At 35.5% G+C, this 16575-nt stretch overlaps 2 protein-coding genes across 5 annotated transcripts in view; one reads left to right on the forward strand and one right to left on the reverse strand.

Moving 5' to 3' along the window:
- Tbcd (tubulin folding cofactor D) overlaps window positions 1–2422 on the reverse strand; it is a 291444-nt gene extending 289022 nt beyond the window's left edge. The window contains exon 1 of the mRNA XM_090399238.1: window positions 1999–2422. Coding sequence (XP_090255364.1) covers window positions 1999–2361 — 363 coding nt within the window. The 5' untranslated portion in view covers window positions 2362–2422. The remainder of the gene's footprint in view (window positions 1–1998) is intronic.
- A 94-nt stretch (window positions 2423–2516) lies between these two features.
- LOC150110420 (eukaryotic translation initiation factor 4B-like) overlaps window positions 2517–16575 on the forward strand; it is a 277691-nt gene continuing 263632 nt past the window's right edge. For all 4 annotated transcript variants that reach the window (XR_016548405.1, XM_090393633.1, XM_090393645.1 and 1 more), the window contains exon 1: window positions 2517–2729. Coding sequence is in view for 3 of the 4 variants with exons in the window: in XM_090393633.1 (XP_090249759.1) it covers window positions 2717–2729 (13 nt within the window). In the remaining variant the exon portion in view is untranslated. The remainder of the gene's footprint in view (window positions 2730–16575) is intronic.

Consider the following 16575-nt stretch of genomic DNA (forward strand, 5'->3'; position numbering starts at 1 on the left):
TGGAAAAGGTACAGAGACAGATAACAAAGATAGTTTCAGGATTATAGAATGTTAGTTATGAGGATTAGCTGCGGGAATGTGGACTGCAGAGTTTGATGACTAGAAGAAGGAGAGGTGATATGATCAAGACTTTTAAGACTTTTTACAGGGTTGACACTGGGGAGTTCTTTCACTTGGTGGAACAGCGGGAAGGAGCAATGACAAGGGGGTCATCCCTGGAAGTTACGAAAGGAAGCTGTGAGAAAGAGGGTAAGTAGTAGTTTCTTTGCGTGGAGGGTGGTTGAACCGTGGAATGCATTGCCTGATAGAGTGGTGAGAGCAAGAACGGTCAATGAGTTTAAGGAGTGGTATGATAGACTTTGTGTTTCCTGGGAAGGACCTCCCACCATGAGTCTCTTGACTCCATGGAGGTCTGAATAATAATAATATTTTGCTCACAGAGAGAGAGCAAAAGAAACGGTTACAACATTCAAAATATTAATACAAGAATGAATCAATTTGTCTTGCTTTTATGTGTCTCAGCTGCAGCTGAGTAAGCAGGAGACAACACTATTAAAGTTCCAAGGTGTGAAATAGTTTTGTAATTAAAAAATAATAATAATAAAAAAATTATAAATAATTTATAGTGATCACTTCCAAAACCTTGAAGATAGGCATAAAGCCTGTTTGATTATGATTAGGACAATGATGTAGTGTTTCATAAGTTTAAAGGAATGAATTAATTTAAATCTACTACAGTGTAACATCTTTGTTTGATTCCAGTGAACTCCATATTGGGTGTCCCATAGACACCCAATATAGAGTTCACTGGAAGGTTGAGAGCAAGGCCTCAACCTTCTGATTCCAGAAATCTTATTTACTCTTGGTGTTTCTTGGAATTCTTAGCAGAATGGTGAGTTTGCCCAAAGTAGCAAAGTCAACATGAACAGGGTACTTGATAGACACCAAGTAAGAATTGTGGAGATAATTTATCTTTAGTATAATTTTCATGCTAGTTTGAAAGTAGTGTGCAGATTGTATTTGCAGAGAATTCTTGCTATTTGTTCAGAAGTCCCTTTCAAGTATGATACAGAAATCCTCTTCATATCAGATTGTAATCTGGAAGAAGGATGAGAGTTATCAATTAGTTTCAAGATGGGTTTCTTTATATCCATTAGACAACAAAGTCATTTGTATTTTATTAATTCTTCTGAAAGAAGGGAGTCCAAAGAAAAAATTGTATATGAACTATGTACAAGACTTTTGACAATACTTGTCTTTTGTGAAAAATGATGTGAAGCTGGGTGGATATACCTGTCAGTGAAGGCAAGCGTCCTGTACATGAAGAATTTATTGCTGCCTGTAAAGTTAACATTTTGAATGTTGTAACCAATTCTTTTGATCTCTCACTGAATGATGCTCATATTACAGTGAGTGAAATATGTAGTTGTAAATAAATTCTAATTTTCTTCACATTAGAGCAATGATGTAGTGTTTCAGTTTCAAGGAACAGACAATCAAAATCATTTTATAATATAATTATTTTAATTTATCCTTATGTCTACACGATTTTATGTCCAGTAACTATTAGCATATAGTACACACAAACTGAAAAATTAAAAATAGGAAAGAATGAATTGGTGGATGACCTAAATATGTCTTTTGAACCTCATAATTTTAAATTCTAGTATACTCACTGATTTCTTTGGTAAAAGGCGCAACATGTGAGTTTTTGATATCTCGCAAACAGATATGCCGATGTTGGAAATAATTAATACTTCATATATACTATATTATACCATATTTATTAATACTTATTTGGTAGTGCCTATCAGTGGGGAAAAAAAGTTTCAAGAACAATCCCTAAAACAGTAAATGTCAAGATTTCATGTTTCGTGTGTGATGAAAAAAAAAAAAAAAAAAAAAAAAATGATGATTTTTTTTTCCCCATAGTGAAAAAATGAGAGTACGTTCGAATGAATATAGGAATGAAGCTTAAGATGAAAGCATGCCACTTACCTCATGTGGTAAATGCCTCACAATGATTTTGTAATGTCTCACTTTGGTGATAACCCAAAGAAATTTGAACGCAACATGGCGTAATTTATCCGGTGTACTGATGTCTCTTGCTATGGAGAGAAGACTTTCTAAAAGGATGTTTAAATGAGAATCAAGCAGATGTGGCTGCTCTTGATACTGAGAGAGAATATAGATGAATCGCTCATAACAATCTTCAGCTACTGTTTGATTATTATACACCTCTTTTAAGCGATTAATAATACTTAAAACTTCATCATATTCCCGAAACATTTCAAGAGCACAACCTAAACCTATGTTTTCATTATCATCACAAATGTCATCTTCCAAATCCATTGCTGCCATCTTCCACACCGACAAAATTAACACTAAATAGCAGTTTCTCACAGAAAAAGGCTACATCGAATAAAACAAATCATACCTGTAGACAACCCCAAGTCACAGCCTTAAAATTTGCAAGTAGTGCCATCTAGCGATAGAGTCTTCTAATATGGATGAACCTATGCGATTGTTAGTGTGTTCTGATTTAAGTATAGAAAGCATTCAGGTGAAAATATATATACAGAAGATACTCAGTGATCCATCTAACTTGTGAACTATACGGATGCTATTTCAGTGAGAAACTTCATAAGTAAACATTGTATTACGGTCATATTTTTTTTTTATTTATGTCATTTTTGATAATTGCGTCTGCTCCAAGATGGCGTCCTCAGGTAAGGTGGGATGTTTGGTTCCTTCTTAGAAAACTACTTTAGGTGTGTATTTCGCATTTACTTTAATCGCACCTAACTCATAAATTTACCTGAACTATGGTTCACCATTGCAGATATAAATAAAAATCCATATAATAAAGAAACAGTTATATATCTTTAAAGTAAGCAAAGTACTTAATGATGTTTAAATGTTTCTGTCACTCTCGTACAGTGGTTAACATAAATTTAAAATTCGTTTTTGTTTCATTAAAGAAAGGAAAAGTGTCCGTGCATACTGTTTTAATGAGAGTATTTTCGTTTCATACTATAGGCAGATATTGCGCTAATTTCTCCCTTGTTTATCAGGAGGTGTCATGCTTAAGATATGAACGTTATAAACTTGTGTTTCGTCGTTGATCAAGAATTGCTGTATCAATCTGAAGTAATAATATTATAGAGGGAAATCGTGGTCATTGAAATAGGGTACTTCTGCACTAAATTTTTCATGAATCATTTTCATTGTGATCATATATAACGTCCTATGGATTGTGACCAAGTTAAAATCTTGCACGCGATGTGAGAAGCATTTTACTGATGTTATTCTGAATGGTTCACGCTAATCATTGTTTAGAAGCCGCTGTTTATACGCGCTGTTTTCATTACACTTTAGCTACAACCATAAAGACTGCTCAAAGAGAGAAAAAATTGAAATGCATAAAATAGCCTTAATCTGGTTTACAGTGGTGATTTAATTTGATAATTAGTATCAGACAATTAACATACATTCATTCCACTCACAATATAAAGCTAGCCAATTGAATAGCATCTGTGTTTTACAACCTATAGACAGCAGACTATTTGAGTATGGATGTTTGTAATGTCTTTTGGATAGGCAATTAATGATGATCATAATCAGAGTAGCAGTCATTTTTTGCATGGCTGCTACTCTGATTATTAGCCTCAGAGCTGCTTGAGAAAAAAAAAAAAAATGTCTGGGCACTAGAAAAGGATTCCTAAATTATCTAATCTTCAGCACTAATATGCTACAGGTTTATAACTTCTTGTGGCTGTGATTGTCATAATATATCATAATCAATTCCAAATCTGTATCCTTGAGTTCTGTGCAGGAGATACAGATAATACACAACAACAATGGCTCTCCAGTAACAGAAAAAGAAAAAAAAAAGTAAAAAAAAAAAACCACTGAACATGCATACACATCACACATAATTGACATCATAAAAGTTATGTTAATCATGTGACATTTTACTAAGAAGATAAGAAAATATGATTCATATGAGAAAACAGTATAAAGCTATGGGAAAAAAATAAACTGTAATGACAGCAAAAACCACACAACAACAATAAAAATATAATGAAATTAATAATATAATAGTGTGATAACGTTCACATGCATGAACGTTATCATCCATAACACCACACCACCCATTTGTAATATGAAAAAATGAAGACCGATGCAGCAAACACATCAAGAATGCGGAATGACTTTTAATGGGATTATATTGATCAAGTGCATATAATAAACAACTATGTTATACCAACTAGTTTCACCAACTAAGGCTGTTGGCATCTTCAGGGTACATAACTGATGTAAGGCACTAAAAAGTAAAAAACTGTTACAAACTATAATCAACCAATTCCGATTATATTAAACAAAGAACAGAGCGTGTACAATACATGCATAGAGTGTGCATGATCTCACTTGTTGTTATTTAGGAACATACTAAGTTGGCACTGTAATTCAGTTCTGGCGAGTTGAGAGATCTAATAAGGGTCTTCCAGATCACGGGTAAGATTAGTCCTTGGTTCCTGTTAAGGTTTTGTATGCAGCTGGCAACTGTTGTGGTCTCTTTAAAAATTCGGGAGAGGAAGTCCTCTATGTAAGGAATTGTGCTTCTATCCCACTCTATGGTATGGTTCATTCTTGAGAAATGAAAAGCTAACCCTGATTTTTCTTCTCTGTTATTATTGACGTCACCTATGTGTTCTTTTTGCCTGATTTCAAGGCTCCTTGAAGTTTGGCCGATGTAATTCAAGCTGCACGGGGGTTTATTGTTATTAACTCCAGTATATTTGGAGAAAGGATGGCTATCTTTTGGAGATCTTAAGAATTGTCTAATCGTCTCTGTAAACATTTTTTAACACATCAAGAATGTGTTTGCTGCATCAAAAATGTCAAGAGAATCCAGTGTAAACATAACAAAACACAAACAAATAAATTAAAATTACATTAAAAACTCCCACTAAAGAAATACCAGAAACATCATTGATATTAAGGGGTTTATTATTATTATTACCCCAAGACCTCATTTAGTCAAAGACTCATCTGGGAGGTCCTTTTATCACACACACGCAACTCATCATACCATGCCTTGAACACATTCAAACTCCTTGCGGACACCACACTCTCAGGCAAGGTATTCCAATCATTTACAACTCTGTACGAAAAAACCTGCCTCTCACTCTCCTACTCACATCCTCTTTATACAGTTTCCAGGGATGACCTCTGGTTTTCCCCTGATCTCCCACTATTTTCTGTAGAACTTCTCCAGCATTGACCCTATAACAACATCTTACCAACTTGTAGGTCTCTATCATATCTCCCCTCCTCCTCCTGTCCACCGGACTCTGCAAATTACATCTCAATCTTTTCTCATACTCGACATTCCAGAGGTCAGAAACTATCTTAGTCGCCTTTGGACTTTCCAACATCTATTCATCCTTCTGAAAACCAGGTAACCAAATCTGTGCACAATAAGCCATGTGTGGCCTAATCAAGGCCTTATATAATGGAACAAGAATCTTCATACTTCTACACGTCAGTGTCCTCTACATCATTCCCAGAAGCCTTTGTGTTGTCTTCACATTTTTGGCTATGTGTCCCCTAAATTTCAGATCCTTATCCACTATATCCCCCAGATCTCTTATTTCTTCACCTCCAACAGTATATCCTCACCAAGCATAAATTCTGCATCCCATCTTTGTTTTCCAAATTTTAAAACTTTACATTTTGCAACATTGAACTCGCATCCCCATTTCCGTGCCCAATCACTCAGTATATTCAAGTCTTCTTGTAAGGCCACAACATCTTCACTACTCTTCATGGTTCGTCCCACCTTTGCATCATCTGCAAACAACTGAATATCTCCATCCAAATCTTCCACAATATCAGTAATATACAAGTTAAACAGTAATGGCCCTAAAACAGACCCCTGAGTTACTCTACTAGTGACTTTCCTTTTCCTGGATATCACTCTCCCATACACAACTTGTTGATACCTATCAGTTAGCCAGTCTCCAATCCAATGCACTAATCTAATATCCAACCCCATCTGCTTTAGTTTGACTATCAATTTATCATGAGGTACTCTATCAAAAGCCTTTGCGAAATGTAAGTATATTACTGTGTATCCTTCTTCTCTATCCAAGGAAGCTCCCTTTATTGTAATAAAGTGAGTTCTTTCTTTGTTTTATTGCAATTCGATCCACACATCGTCCAAATCTTCTATACTTCTAATGCCATAATCTCCACATTATGCATCGCCTTCCTCACCCTTTATTATTATTATTAAACAAGACCTCTGGAGTCAAAGACTCATCTGGGAGGTCCTTTTATCACGCACACATCTCATCATACTGTGTCTTAAACACACTCAAACTCCTTGCAGACACCACACTCTCAGGCAAGGCATTCCAATCATTCACAACTCTGCACGAAAAAAACCTGCCTCTCACACCCTCTTTATACAGTTTCCAGGGATGACCTCTGGAAACTGTATAAAGAGAATAGTGGGAGATTCTCTGTAAAACTTTTCCAGCATTGATCGTATAACAACCCCTTACCAACTTATAGGTTTCTATCATATCTCCCCTCTTCCTCCTGTCCACCAGACTCTGCAAATTACATCTTCTCAATCTTTCCTCATACTCGACATTCTAGAGGTCAGAAACTACCTTAGTCAGTCCCCTTTGGACCCTTTCCAACATCTGTTCATCCTTCTGAAAAACCCAGTGACCAAATCTGGGCACAATAGTCCATGTGTGGCCTAATCAAAGCCTTATACAATGGAACAAGAACCTCCCTACTTCTACACGTCAATGTCCTCCACATCATTCCCAGAAGTCTTTGTGTTGTCTTCACAATTTTGGTGATGTGTCCCCTAAATTTTAGCCCTACTTATGTTTTCTGTTTTCCTGCTTATCTTTATAGTTCTTGATTTTTCAAATTTGATTCAAGATTGTTTGAAGATGATGTTTGTGAATTTATTTAAGAGGATAACCTCATCTGTACAGAATAAAGAATTAAGCCCCAAATCTGCAATTTATACATCAGATTTGCTTTCCCAATAATTGAATTGCCTTCCTTAATAATGCGATTCTTATAGATTAGAAGTAAATAGTAGTGAAGCCAGGTACAACTCTGTCTCGCATCTGATTAATCTGACATTTCCTTCAATCAAAAATGATTGTCACTTAAGTATAAGCAGTACATTGCTCTATATATAAAGTTCTCCATTTATGGTCTTTGAGTAGTTTTATCTTAGTAACTTGTCATATCCTTTTCAAGATTAACAAAACATAAATAGAGATGCTTATTATACCTTTTGATATCTCAGTTATCTGTTGTGAAGTGAAAATGATCTTGGTTAACTTCTGTTTGACCCAAACTCGGCTTTTTCTAAATCAGATTCCTTTCACTAGTGTTTCTTAGTTTTTTTTTTTTTTTTTTCAAGTACAGTATGCCTGAATAAAACAACACTCAGCATTGATATTCTGCTATAATTAACATATTCAATGTTAAAGATACCAAGTAATTTTATAACCTTGGTTTTAATCCTTTTTCCCAAGTAAGCAAACAGACAAGTAAGTCAGGTTTGCGCCTGAATGTGGTTCGAGACTTATGGTGGTGGTGCAACTCGTGGTAAAGATGGATTAAGTTCTGATCACTTTCCTTAGTATTTCCCATAAATGTGAAACACATCTCCTAGGAGATGTATGATTTATACATTATGGGTGGGGGGTCACTACCCAGACAGGTTTCAACCTTTATTGAGGTCTTATCAGTGAGTAGGCAGACCCTGAAATGCCAAGGTTTAAGTAATACAGAGCTTATCAATTTTACCTATGCAAGTTGCCACAAGGTGCTTTGACCTTATTAATTAATAATCTCCAGATAAGAGAAAGATGTGAAAAGTTTTTTACCTTGGGTATAATATATGTTAAAGATACCAAGTAATTTTATAACCTTGGTTTTAATCCTTTTTCCCAAGTAAGAAAACAGACAAGTAAGTCAAGTTTGTGCCTGAACGTGGTTCAAGACTTATGGTGAACCACGTATACGTTCAGGCGCAAACTTGACTTACTTGTCTGTTTGCTTACTTGGGAAAAAGGATTAAAACCAGGGTTATAAAATTACTTGGTATCTTTGACATATATTATACCCAAGTTAAAAAATTTTCATATCATATTCAATTCTATTTCATTTATATTGTGTATATATAAATTTTATTATATATCTAAATTGGTATTCAGCATTCTAACCAAGCCTTCTGAGTTATGCAACATAGCTAACATAAAACATTTATATTCTTCTCATATTTAAGCATTTCAGGTCATATATTATCTGTTCCAGCTGCCAGTACATATTTCAAGTTTCCAATGGCTTTTTCTGTCTCAGGTACTTATATATATACCACTGGTTACATACCTTGTGGATATTTTCTACCACTGTTTTATCATTTATGTGTGTGCATGTTGTGTATCTCAGCCACAAAAGGCTTTTAGCACATAATACATCAGGATTGGCACTGTGGGTGAGCTAAGGGTTAGATAATCTGAAATTCCTGTTCTAGGGACCGAAAATGGAACTTTTGCAAAGTGTTCAGGCCTCTGATAAGCAGAATGATTGTATTAGCATCACACTCAATGAAATTCATCTACTATTTCATTTTCATAAGACATTTGTGCTTAAAGTAGGATTCAAGCCTATATCCTTTTGGTTGATGATCTAAACAAACTGCCAGCCAAGCGAGCAATCTTTTTTACCTCATTACTTAATAATTACTTCAAATATTCAGACTATCTTTCTTTATCTTCAGTTTTTGTATCACTTTGGTTACCCTCGATTCCTATGTGTTACCATTTCCTGAGTTGCTTTCTTAGTAGTTTCTAAAATTGCTGGTAGATAACCATTTTGGAAGGCTAAATCATTATCAGATTCAATGATGATCTAACCACATTTAGATTTCCTACATTTTTGTCGGTATTTTCTAAGAAGACTTGTCAAAATAACTAAAAGGTTATATTAAAAAAAAGAAAATAGAAAAAAAAAAAGCATTTTTAAAATTCTGAATGTATATATATTTTTATTTCATGTATATATTTAAAAACAGAATTTCTTGACCAACATTTTCACTTTCATTTTATGATAGTACTAGTCAGGTACTTTGGAATATTTCTTCTTCATGGTAATCATCCATATACATATACCTATTAATCCATATACCATTCTTGTATTGACTGCTCTGCACAATACATCATGGATTTCCAGTGTCACAGGACAAGACATTATGTTTGGCATATGTTTTGCCCGTTATATAATGTATTCTCCCTAGACTGAACTCTAGGGAGAATACATAAATGCTTGCTTTCCTCCAGAGGCCACAGAAAATGGTCCCAAACAGACCGTACATGAAATATATCCCTCCTGTTCATACTCCTATTAAACCTGATTATTAAAAAATAATTATAAACTTTCCAATTTTTAAACATATAAAAAAAAAAGATATAGCAAAGTATCACTTCTTTGAATACCTGGGATCTGTGATATCAAAAACAACAATTGTAATACTATGTCTACAGATAAAACTTTGATTTTGAAACATAAAACAAAATATCATTTTTGAAATTACCATTACTATAACCATGGTCAATATATATCGTTTCGTGGTTTCCTTTGCTTCACGATCAATTTTGTATCAACATGAGTGAGGTACTGAAAGACCTCAAATTAACAATAACTTAAATTATCTTTATTATTAAAAAAAGGGAAAATACAGCTTTTGCTGTCATGCATAATTATTTATTTTATAAATCAAATTTAAAAGCAACAGATATCATATCTAAGCTTGTTTTATGGTAATAATAATAATGTTTATTATGAGCATTAGCCCAATTACAATTTGTTACAGATGGTTGTGAATTGCACAGTAAAAATAGGTAATATTTTTACAAAACAGAATACAAATTACATGCATTAAACATACACTATGTAAATTATAGTAGTAAAAACAAAACATAAAACATTGGTATTACATAAATTTAGATTACATTGACTGACGATGATAATTTTGTCGAACTTTAAAATAAAAGTTTGGCATATAATCAAAAAATAATTTTACATGAAAAATTACTCAGAATAAACAACTTATGTAAGTATGTTTGTAGTTTACTCTTTCTCTTAAGGTGAATAAAATATTTTAAATGCTGTACACATACTCTGGTGTGCGGGACCGGTAAATGCTGTACATCTGGTCACATAACCTTTGTGCAACTTATAGGGATGGCCTGTCATTCTTTCATTTTCACTTTTTTTTACATTGATTGACGATGATAATTTTGTCGAACTTTAAAATAAAAGTTTGGCATATAATCAAAAAATAATTTTACATGAAAAATTACTCAGAATAAACAACTAATGTAAGTATGTTTGTAGTTTACTCTTTCTCTTAAGGCGAATAAAATATTTTAAATGCTGTACACATACTCTGGTGTGCGGGACTGGTAAATGCTGTACATCTGGTCACATAACCTTTGTGCAACTTACAGGGATGACCTGTCATTCTTTCTTTCCTTTTCACTTTTTTTTATAATCCTCCTCTTTATGAATCTAGTAAAATGCCCTCACTAACATATCTATCTTATCACTCCTTTTCTGTCTGTCCACCAGACTCTGGAGTTTACATTCCCTTAACTTCTTCCTACTACCAATATTTCATATTCCTGATATTGCTGTGGTCATGGACCTGTTCTACTTCTTTCACATCAGAGTGAAACTAATTGACCAAATTTGAACACAAAAGTCACCTGTGGTTAGACCAATGTTTTATATACTGGCACAACCAACTTCTCATCCCTACTTATCAGTGTAATCTTTTCTACACTTGCATTGTGCTTTGGGGTTGCATAAGGATCAAAGCTAGATAACGCGAAGGAGACTTCCACTTAGCCTTTTAAGCAATAAACAACTGACAGAACTTCTGTCCTAATATCTAATCTTCACCTTCTCATGGTGCTGAAAAACTTGTCAATGTAGACTTGGATATGGAACAAATGAGGAACTGGCAACTTGGGGTTGACCCAAGTGTATTCAGTATTGGCTTAAACCAAAAAGCAATGGTAGTGGTATAGCAAGATGAGAAGTCTTGTCTACTGTGGTGCTTTCCTGTTAAACCAGGTCTGGACCCTGCTGTTTTGTTAGGGAATCAGAGTGAACAGAAAAAAGTCGGCAACTGGAACAAACTGAACATCGTCAGAATTAAAGATTGGCTTCATAAATATAAGAAGTATTGATGGAAAAGATTTGGAACTGGAAGAAGAATTAGAGCACCACCAGATCAACATTGGTGAAACAAAGGCAAAAACTGCTGAGAATCTTTTAATTAACAACTACAATATGTTGTATTCAATCAATCATGTGACAATCATGAAAAAGAAAGAGTAGCTATAGTCTTCAACACCAGACTTGAAGATAGGCTTCTTGAATGGCAGGTATTATCAAATAAAGTGATGTGTGGAAACATCGGAATTGAGAATTGGACAAGAGACTTATTTTTGTGTATGGTCCAAGAGAAGGTTCTACTAAAGAAGTGGAAGCAATTTTTGAGTCATTAGAGAAGGCAGCAGATATAAAGAAAAGGAAAAGCAAGTCCTTGTCAGATATCAAAACAGCACAATAGGAAATTATACCAAACATAAAATGTATTAGGAAAATTTGAAGAAAAGGGCAAAGCTAATGAAAATCACAGGTACCTGCTGGATTTCTGTTCAGGACATAGACTAATCATCACTAACATGGAGAGAAAACAAGGAATATGCAAAGCCTTGTTGACTTTGCATATTCCTTGTTTAAATTTTTTAAATTTAAATTTACATGGGGAGAAAACAAGGAATATACAAAGTCTTGTTGACTATATACTGTGGATAGCAATTTTTTGATGCTAATTCAAGACACGAGAGTGTACATGGGATTGAAATAGGAAGTAATCACAATTTAGTTTTGAGCAGAATAAAATATCATACTGAAAAGAAAATGTAAGAAAGTTTTAAAAAGAAGCAAAGTTAATCAGCTTTCATATGTGAACTGTAGATTAAATTATACAAATATTATTGGAATAAAAATGAAGGTGTTTGAAAATAATAGATAAACCTTGGAGACTCCAGTGGCTGAGAGCCTCCGTAAAGCTTACAACAGGACTGGTAAGGCAAATCACTGAGCATCGGAGTGACCATATGGCATTTGTGGATGCCCAATGAGCAGGTGATGATGATGATGATGACTCGTTGGCAGACTGAAGAAAGCATTGATTGATCTAACCAGCAAGGCATATGATGAAGGATAGAAAAATCAGAATTCCATGGTTGATTCAAGAAGTAAAAGAAGCAGTTATGGAAAAGAACAAAGGATATAAGTTCCTAGCAAGGAACTCTGGATGCTTTCTGAGAGAATACAGAGAAAAATGTAAGAAAGCAAAGCAGCATGTAAAAGTAGATAACAAAAATCCTGAACTTTTGTAAGAGTATAGAAGATAAATATCAAGAAGGTGGTAAAGTGTTCTGAAGTCTGTTGACATACATTTAAGAGAACTCTAAAAGAAATTAGAGATGATAATGGTGACATGAAAAGAGAAGATAACGATATTCTTGATATCTCGAATAATTGTTTGAAGGAATGCTGAATGAAAAAAAGTGATGACAGGCAGTGCAGTGATAGAAAATATTCAAGAGAAATGTAGCCAGGACTATAAATGAATACTTATGGTAGAAAGCACTATAAAATCCTAAAATATGGTAAGTAAACTGAAGCTGACTAATTAGTAGTATCACAGTACCTAGACTCTACTGCTTCTGGAAGCATCACCCAAACTTCAACTAATGTGTCTTAAAGCTTAGGTGCTGGTTTAAACTCCTAATTTGGTTTTATGGAATGAAAATAGCACAAAAAAATTAAATACAAGTTTAATAATTCCAATATTTTGTCTCTGTTACAGGCATCTTCTGGGATTCAATATTAACATTGCAATAAGATACATGAAAAAAAATAACAACAAACAAATAGTAAGTGAAGGATGTTAGATATCCTCAATAGATGCCGGTAACTAGTCTTCGCTGTTGACCAGGTGGTCTATGAAATACTGTTTCCTGTATCTTGAGAAGGGTTTTAAATCTGCTGCTGATTAAAAAAAAAATGATAAATAAATATGGACTTTTTCAATCGAAGGTGAGTTAGCTGATCTCATACGGAGGTAGCAAGGTTTTTCCTCCCGGAAACTCGGGTTTTTCATCCTGCATACAGACAAATCAGCCCTTCAGAACACATGCAATTTACAGACAAAAAATACTAGCTGTGATGGTGGTGGTGGGCATATATGGCGCTAATGTAGATGATTGGTAGTAGAGGATCGGTATAGTGGTGGAGACGGAGTGTTGTACAATAGGTGTCCTCCCGCGATGAGTCTTCGGACTCCTTGGAGGTGTCACGAATAATAATGTTATGTTTGCTACGGTGAAGTATTATACCTATCATAAGTTTTTCTGCTGTGTAATGTATGAGAGTCATGGTCAGCTATATGTGACTTGACCATAGTGTCTCATTTTACTGAAAACCTACCCATACTGGGAGATACAAGTATTTCCATCCTCCCTGCCCAACAATATTGATATCATAAAAACCCTTGCTAACAGAGCCTCAAACTTCTGTCCCAACTAGGGTTTCCTCACACTGAGCTCACTTTTTCGCCATACTCTCCTGTCCACTGGCTACAGTACAAAAATAAATAAATAAAAATAAATAACAAAATAGTTCTTTTCCCATCACCTTGCATCTCTCTCAACATACAGGTTACAGTAATGCTATCATTATTCTCTGTATCCCAGGCACCTAAAAAAATAGTCAGAACTTTATAGAAATGCAATCTCTGCACTACTCTCAAACCTCATATGAAGCCTACTGTCTATATTATTATTATTATTATTATTATTATTATTAAACAAGACCTCATGGAGTCAAAGACTCATCTAGGAGGTCCTTTTATCTCACACACATCTCATCATACCGGGTCTTAAACACATTCAAACTCCTTGCAGACACCACACTCTCAGGCAAGGCATTCCAATCATTCACAACTCTGCACGAAAAAAACCTGCCTCTCACTCCCCTACTCACACCCTCTTTATACAGTTTCCAGGGATGACCTCTGGTTCTCCCCTGATCTCCCACTATTCGCTGTAGAACTTCTCCACCATTGATCCTATAGCAACCCCTTACCAACTTGTAGGTCTCTATCATATCTCCCCTCTTCCTTCTCTCCACTAGTCTCTGCAAATTACATCTTTTCAATCTTTCCTCATACTCGACATTCCAGAGGTCAGAAACTACCTTAGTCAGTCGCCTTTGGACCCTTTCCAACATCTCCTCATCCTTCTGAAAACCAGGTGACCAAATCTGGGCACAATAGTCCATGTGTGGCCTAATCAAAGCCTTATACAATGGAACAAGAATCTCCCTACTTCTACACGTCAGTGTCCTCCTCATCATTCCCAGAAGTCTTTGTGTTGTCTTCACAATTTTGGCGATGTGACCCCTAAATTTTAGATCCTTATCCACTATCACTCCCAGATCTCTTATTTCCTCTACTTCCAACAATATATTCTTACCAAGCATAAATTCTGCATCCCATCTTTGTTTTCCAAATTTTAAAACCTTACATTTTGCAACATTGAACTCACACCCCCATTTGCTTGCTCAATCACTCAATTTATTCAAGTCTTCTTGCAAGGCCACAACATCTTCACTACTCTTTATGGTTCTTCCCAACTTTGCATCATCTGCAAACAACTGAATATCTCCATCCAAATCTTCGCCAATATCATTAATATACAAGTTAAATAGTAATGGCCCTAAAACAGATCCCTGAGGCACTCCACTAGTGACTTTCCTTTTCCTGGATATTGCACCCCCATACACAACTTGTTGATACCTATCAGATAGCCAGTCTCCAATCCAATGCACTAATCTAATATCCAACCCCATCTGCTCTAGTTTGACTGTCAACTTATCATGAGGCACTCTATCAAAAGCTTTTGCGAAATCCAAGTATATTACTGTGTATCCTTCTCCTCTGTCCAAGGAAGCAGTCACTTTATTGTAATAAGTAAGTAGATTACTAAAACACGACCTCCCTTTAGCAAATCCATGCTGTCCATCAAAGATTATACCATTGTTGTCAACCCAACTCTGGATTCTAGCTCTCACAAGCTTCTCCAACAACTTAACCACAACACCCGACACACAGATAGGCCTATAGTTTGATGCTTGAGTTCGATCACCTCCTTTATGAAGTGGCACAATCTTGCCCTCCTTCCACTCTTTAGGGACTTGACCAAGTGCAAGACTCGTATTAAAAAAATATGTCAAGGCAGGTGTCAACTCTCTGGCACATTCCTTCAGAATACGTGGTGATATATTATCAAGTCCCACAGCCTTATTTACATCTAGTTTACTCAACTCCCCAAACACCTCTTGCTCACTTACAGTCAGTCTCTCCTCCCCATCATCAACTGCTCTTAATCTCTCCATGAAGTCACATTCACAAGATTGAAAGATCTTTATGAACTGCTCATTAAGTATCTCCACCACACATTCTGCAACAGCTGTCTTTATACCATTTCCTCCAATCAATGTCATCCTTCCATAATCATTCTTTCTTTTGCTGGCTACATATCGAAAGAACTCCCTAGGATTCTTTTTAGCTTCATTAGCTAACTGCTGTTCATACCTCTCTTTAGCTACTCTCACCAACCAAGTCACTCTCCTTGCCTGGTCTTTGTAGAACTCATGAAATTGGTTACTTCCACTTCTCTTATGCTGCCTCCACAATGCCCTTTTTCTCTGTATTGCATGCTTAATCTCTTTATTCATCCATCTCACACCTAACTTATTTAACCTTCTCACCCGTGGTATACATTTAGACATTGCATCCACTAAATATTTTTTGAAAATCCCCCAAGCTGCATTGATCTCTTTTCCAGCTAACTCCTCATTCCATGCTACACCTGCAAGCTGTCTCCTGAGCTCTTCATAATCACCCCCCTTGTAGTTCCACATATACCCTTTTTTCACAGGGTCCTTGCACTGCTGGCAACCACCCAAGTAATCACCTCATGGTCACTTTCACCAATTGGTGGATGATTTGATACCTCATTGATAATTACATCCTCCGATGAGATGACCAAATCCAAGACCCTTAATCCTCTTGTGCCCTCTGTTACATACTGTCTGAGGTAGTTATCCCTCAAAAACTCAAGAAACTCATTTTCTTTACTTCCAGTTGCTATCTCTTCATTCCAGTCTATATTGCCATAATTAAAATCACCCATAATGATCACCCTTTTCTTATTTGCTTGGCTTATTTGACTATACATTTCACTATCACCACCATCCACATTACCAGGTCTATAACAACATCCCACCAAGTATTTGATTCTGTTCACCTCTATCTCACACCATACTGCCTCAAAACCACTGGCCCCATTTCCCCCTTGCATCTCTACCTTGTATGGACATAAC

The sequence above is a fragment of the Typopeltis vanoorti genome, chromosome 1 (assembly GCF_054136105.1).
Source record: "Typopeltis vanoorti isolate ZY-2024b chromosome 1, IOZ_Tvanoo_1.0, whole genome shotgun sequence".
Taxonomy (NCBI): Eukaryota; Metazoa; Arthropoda; class Arachnida; order Uropygi; family Thelyphonidae; genus Typopeltis; species Typopeltis vanoorti.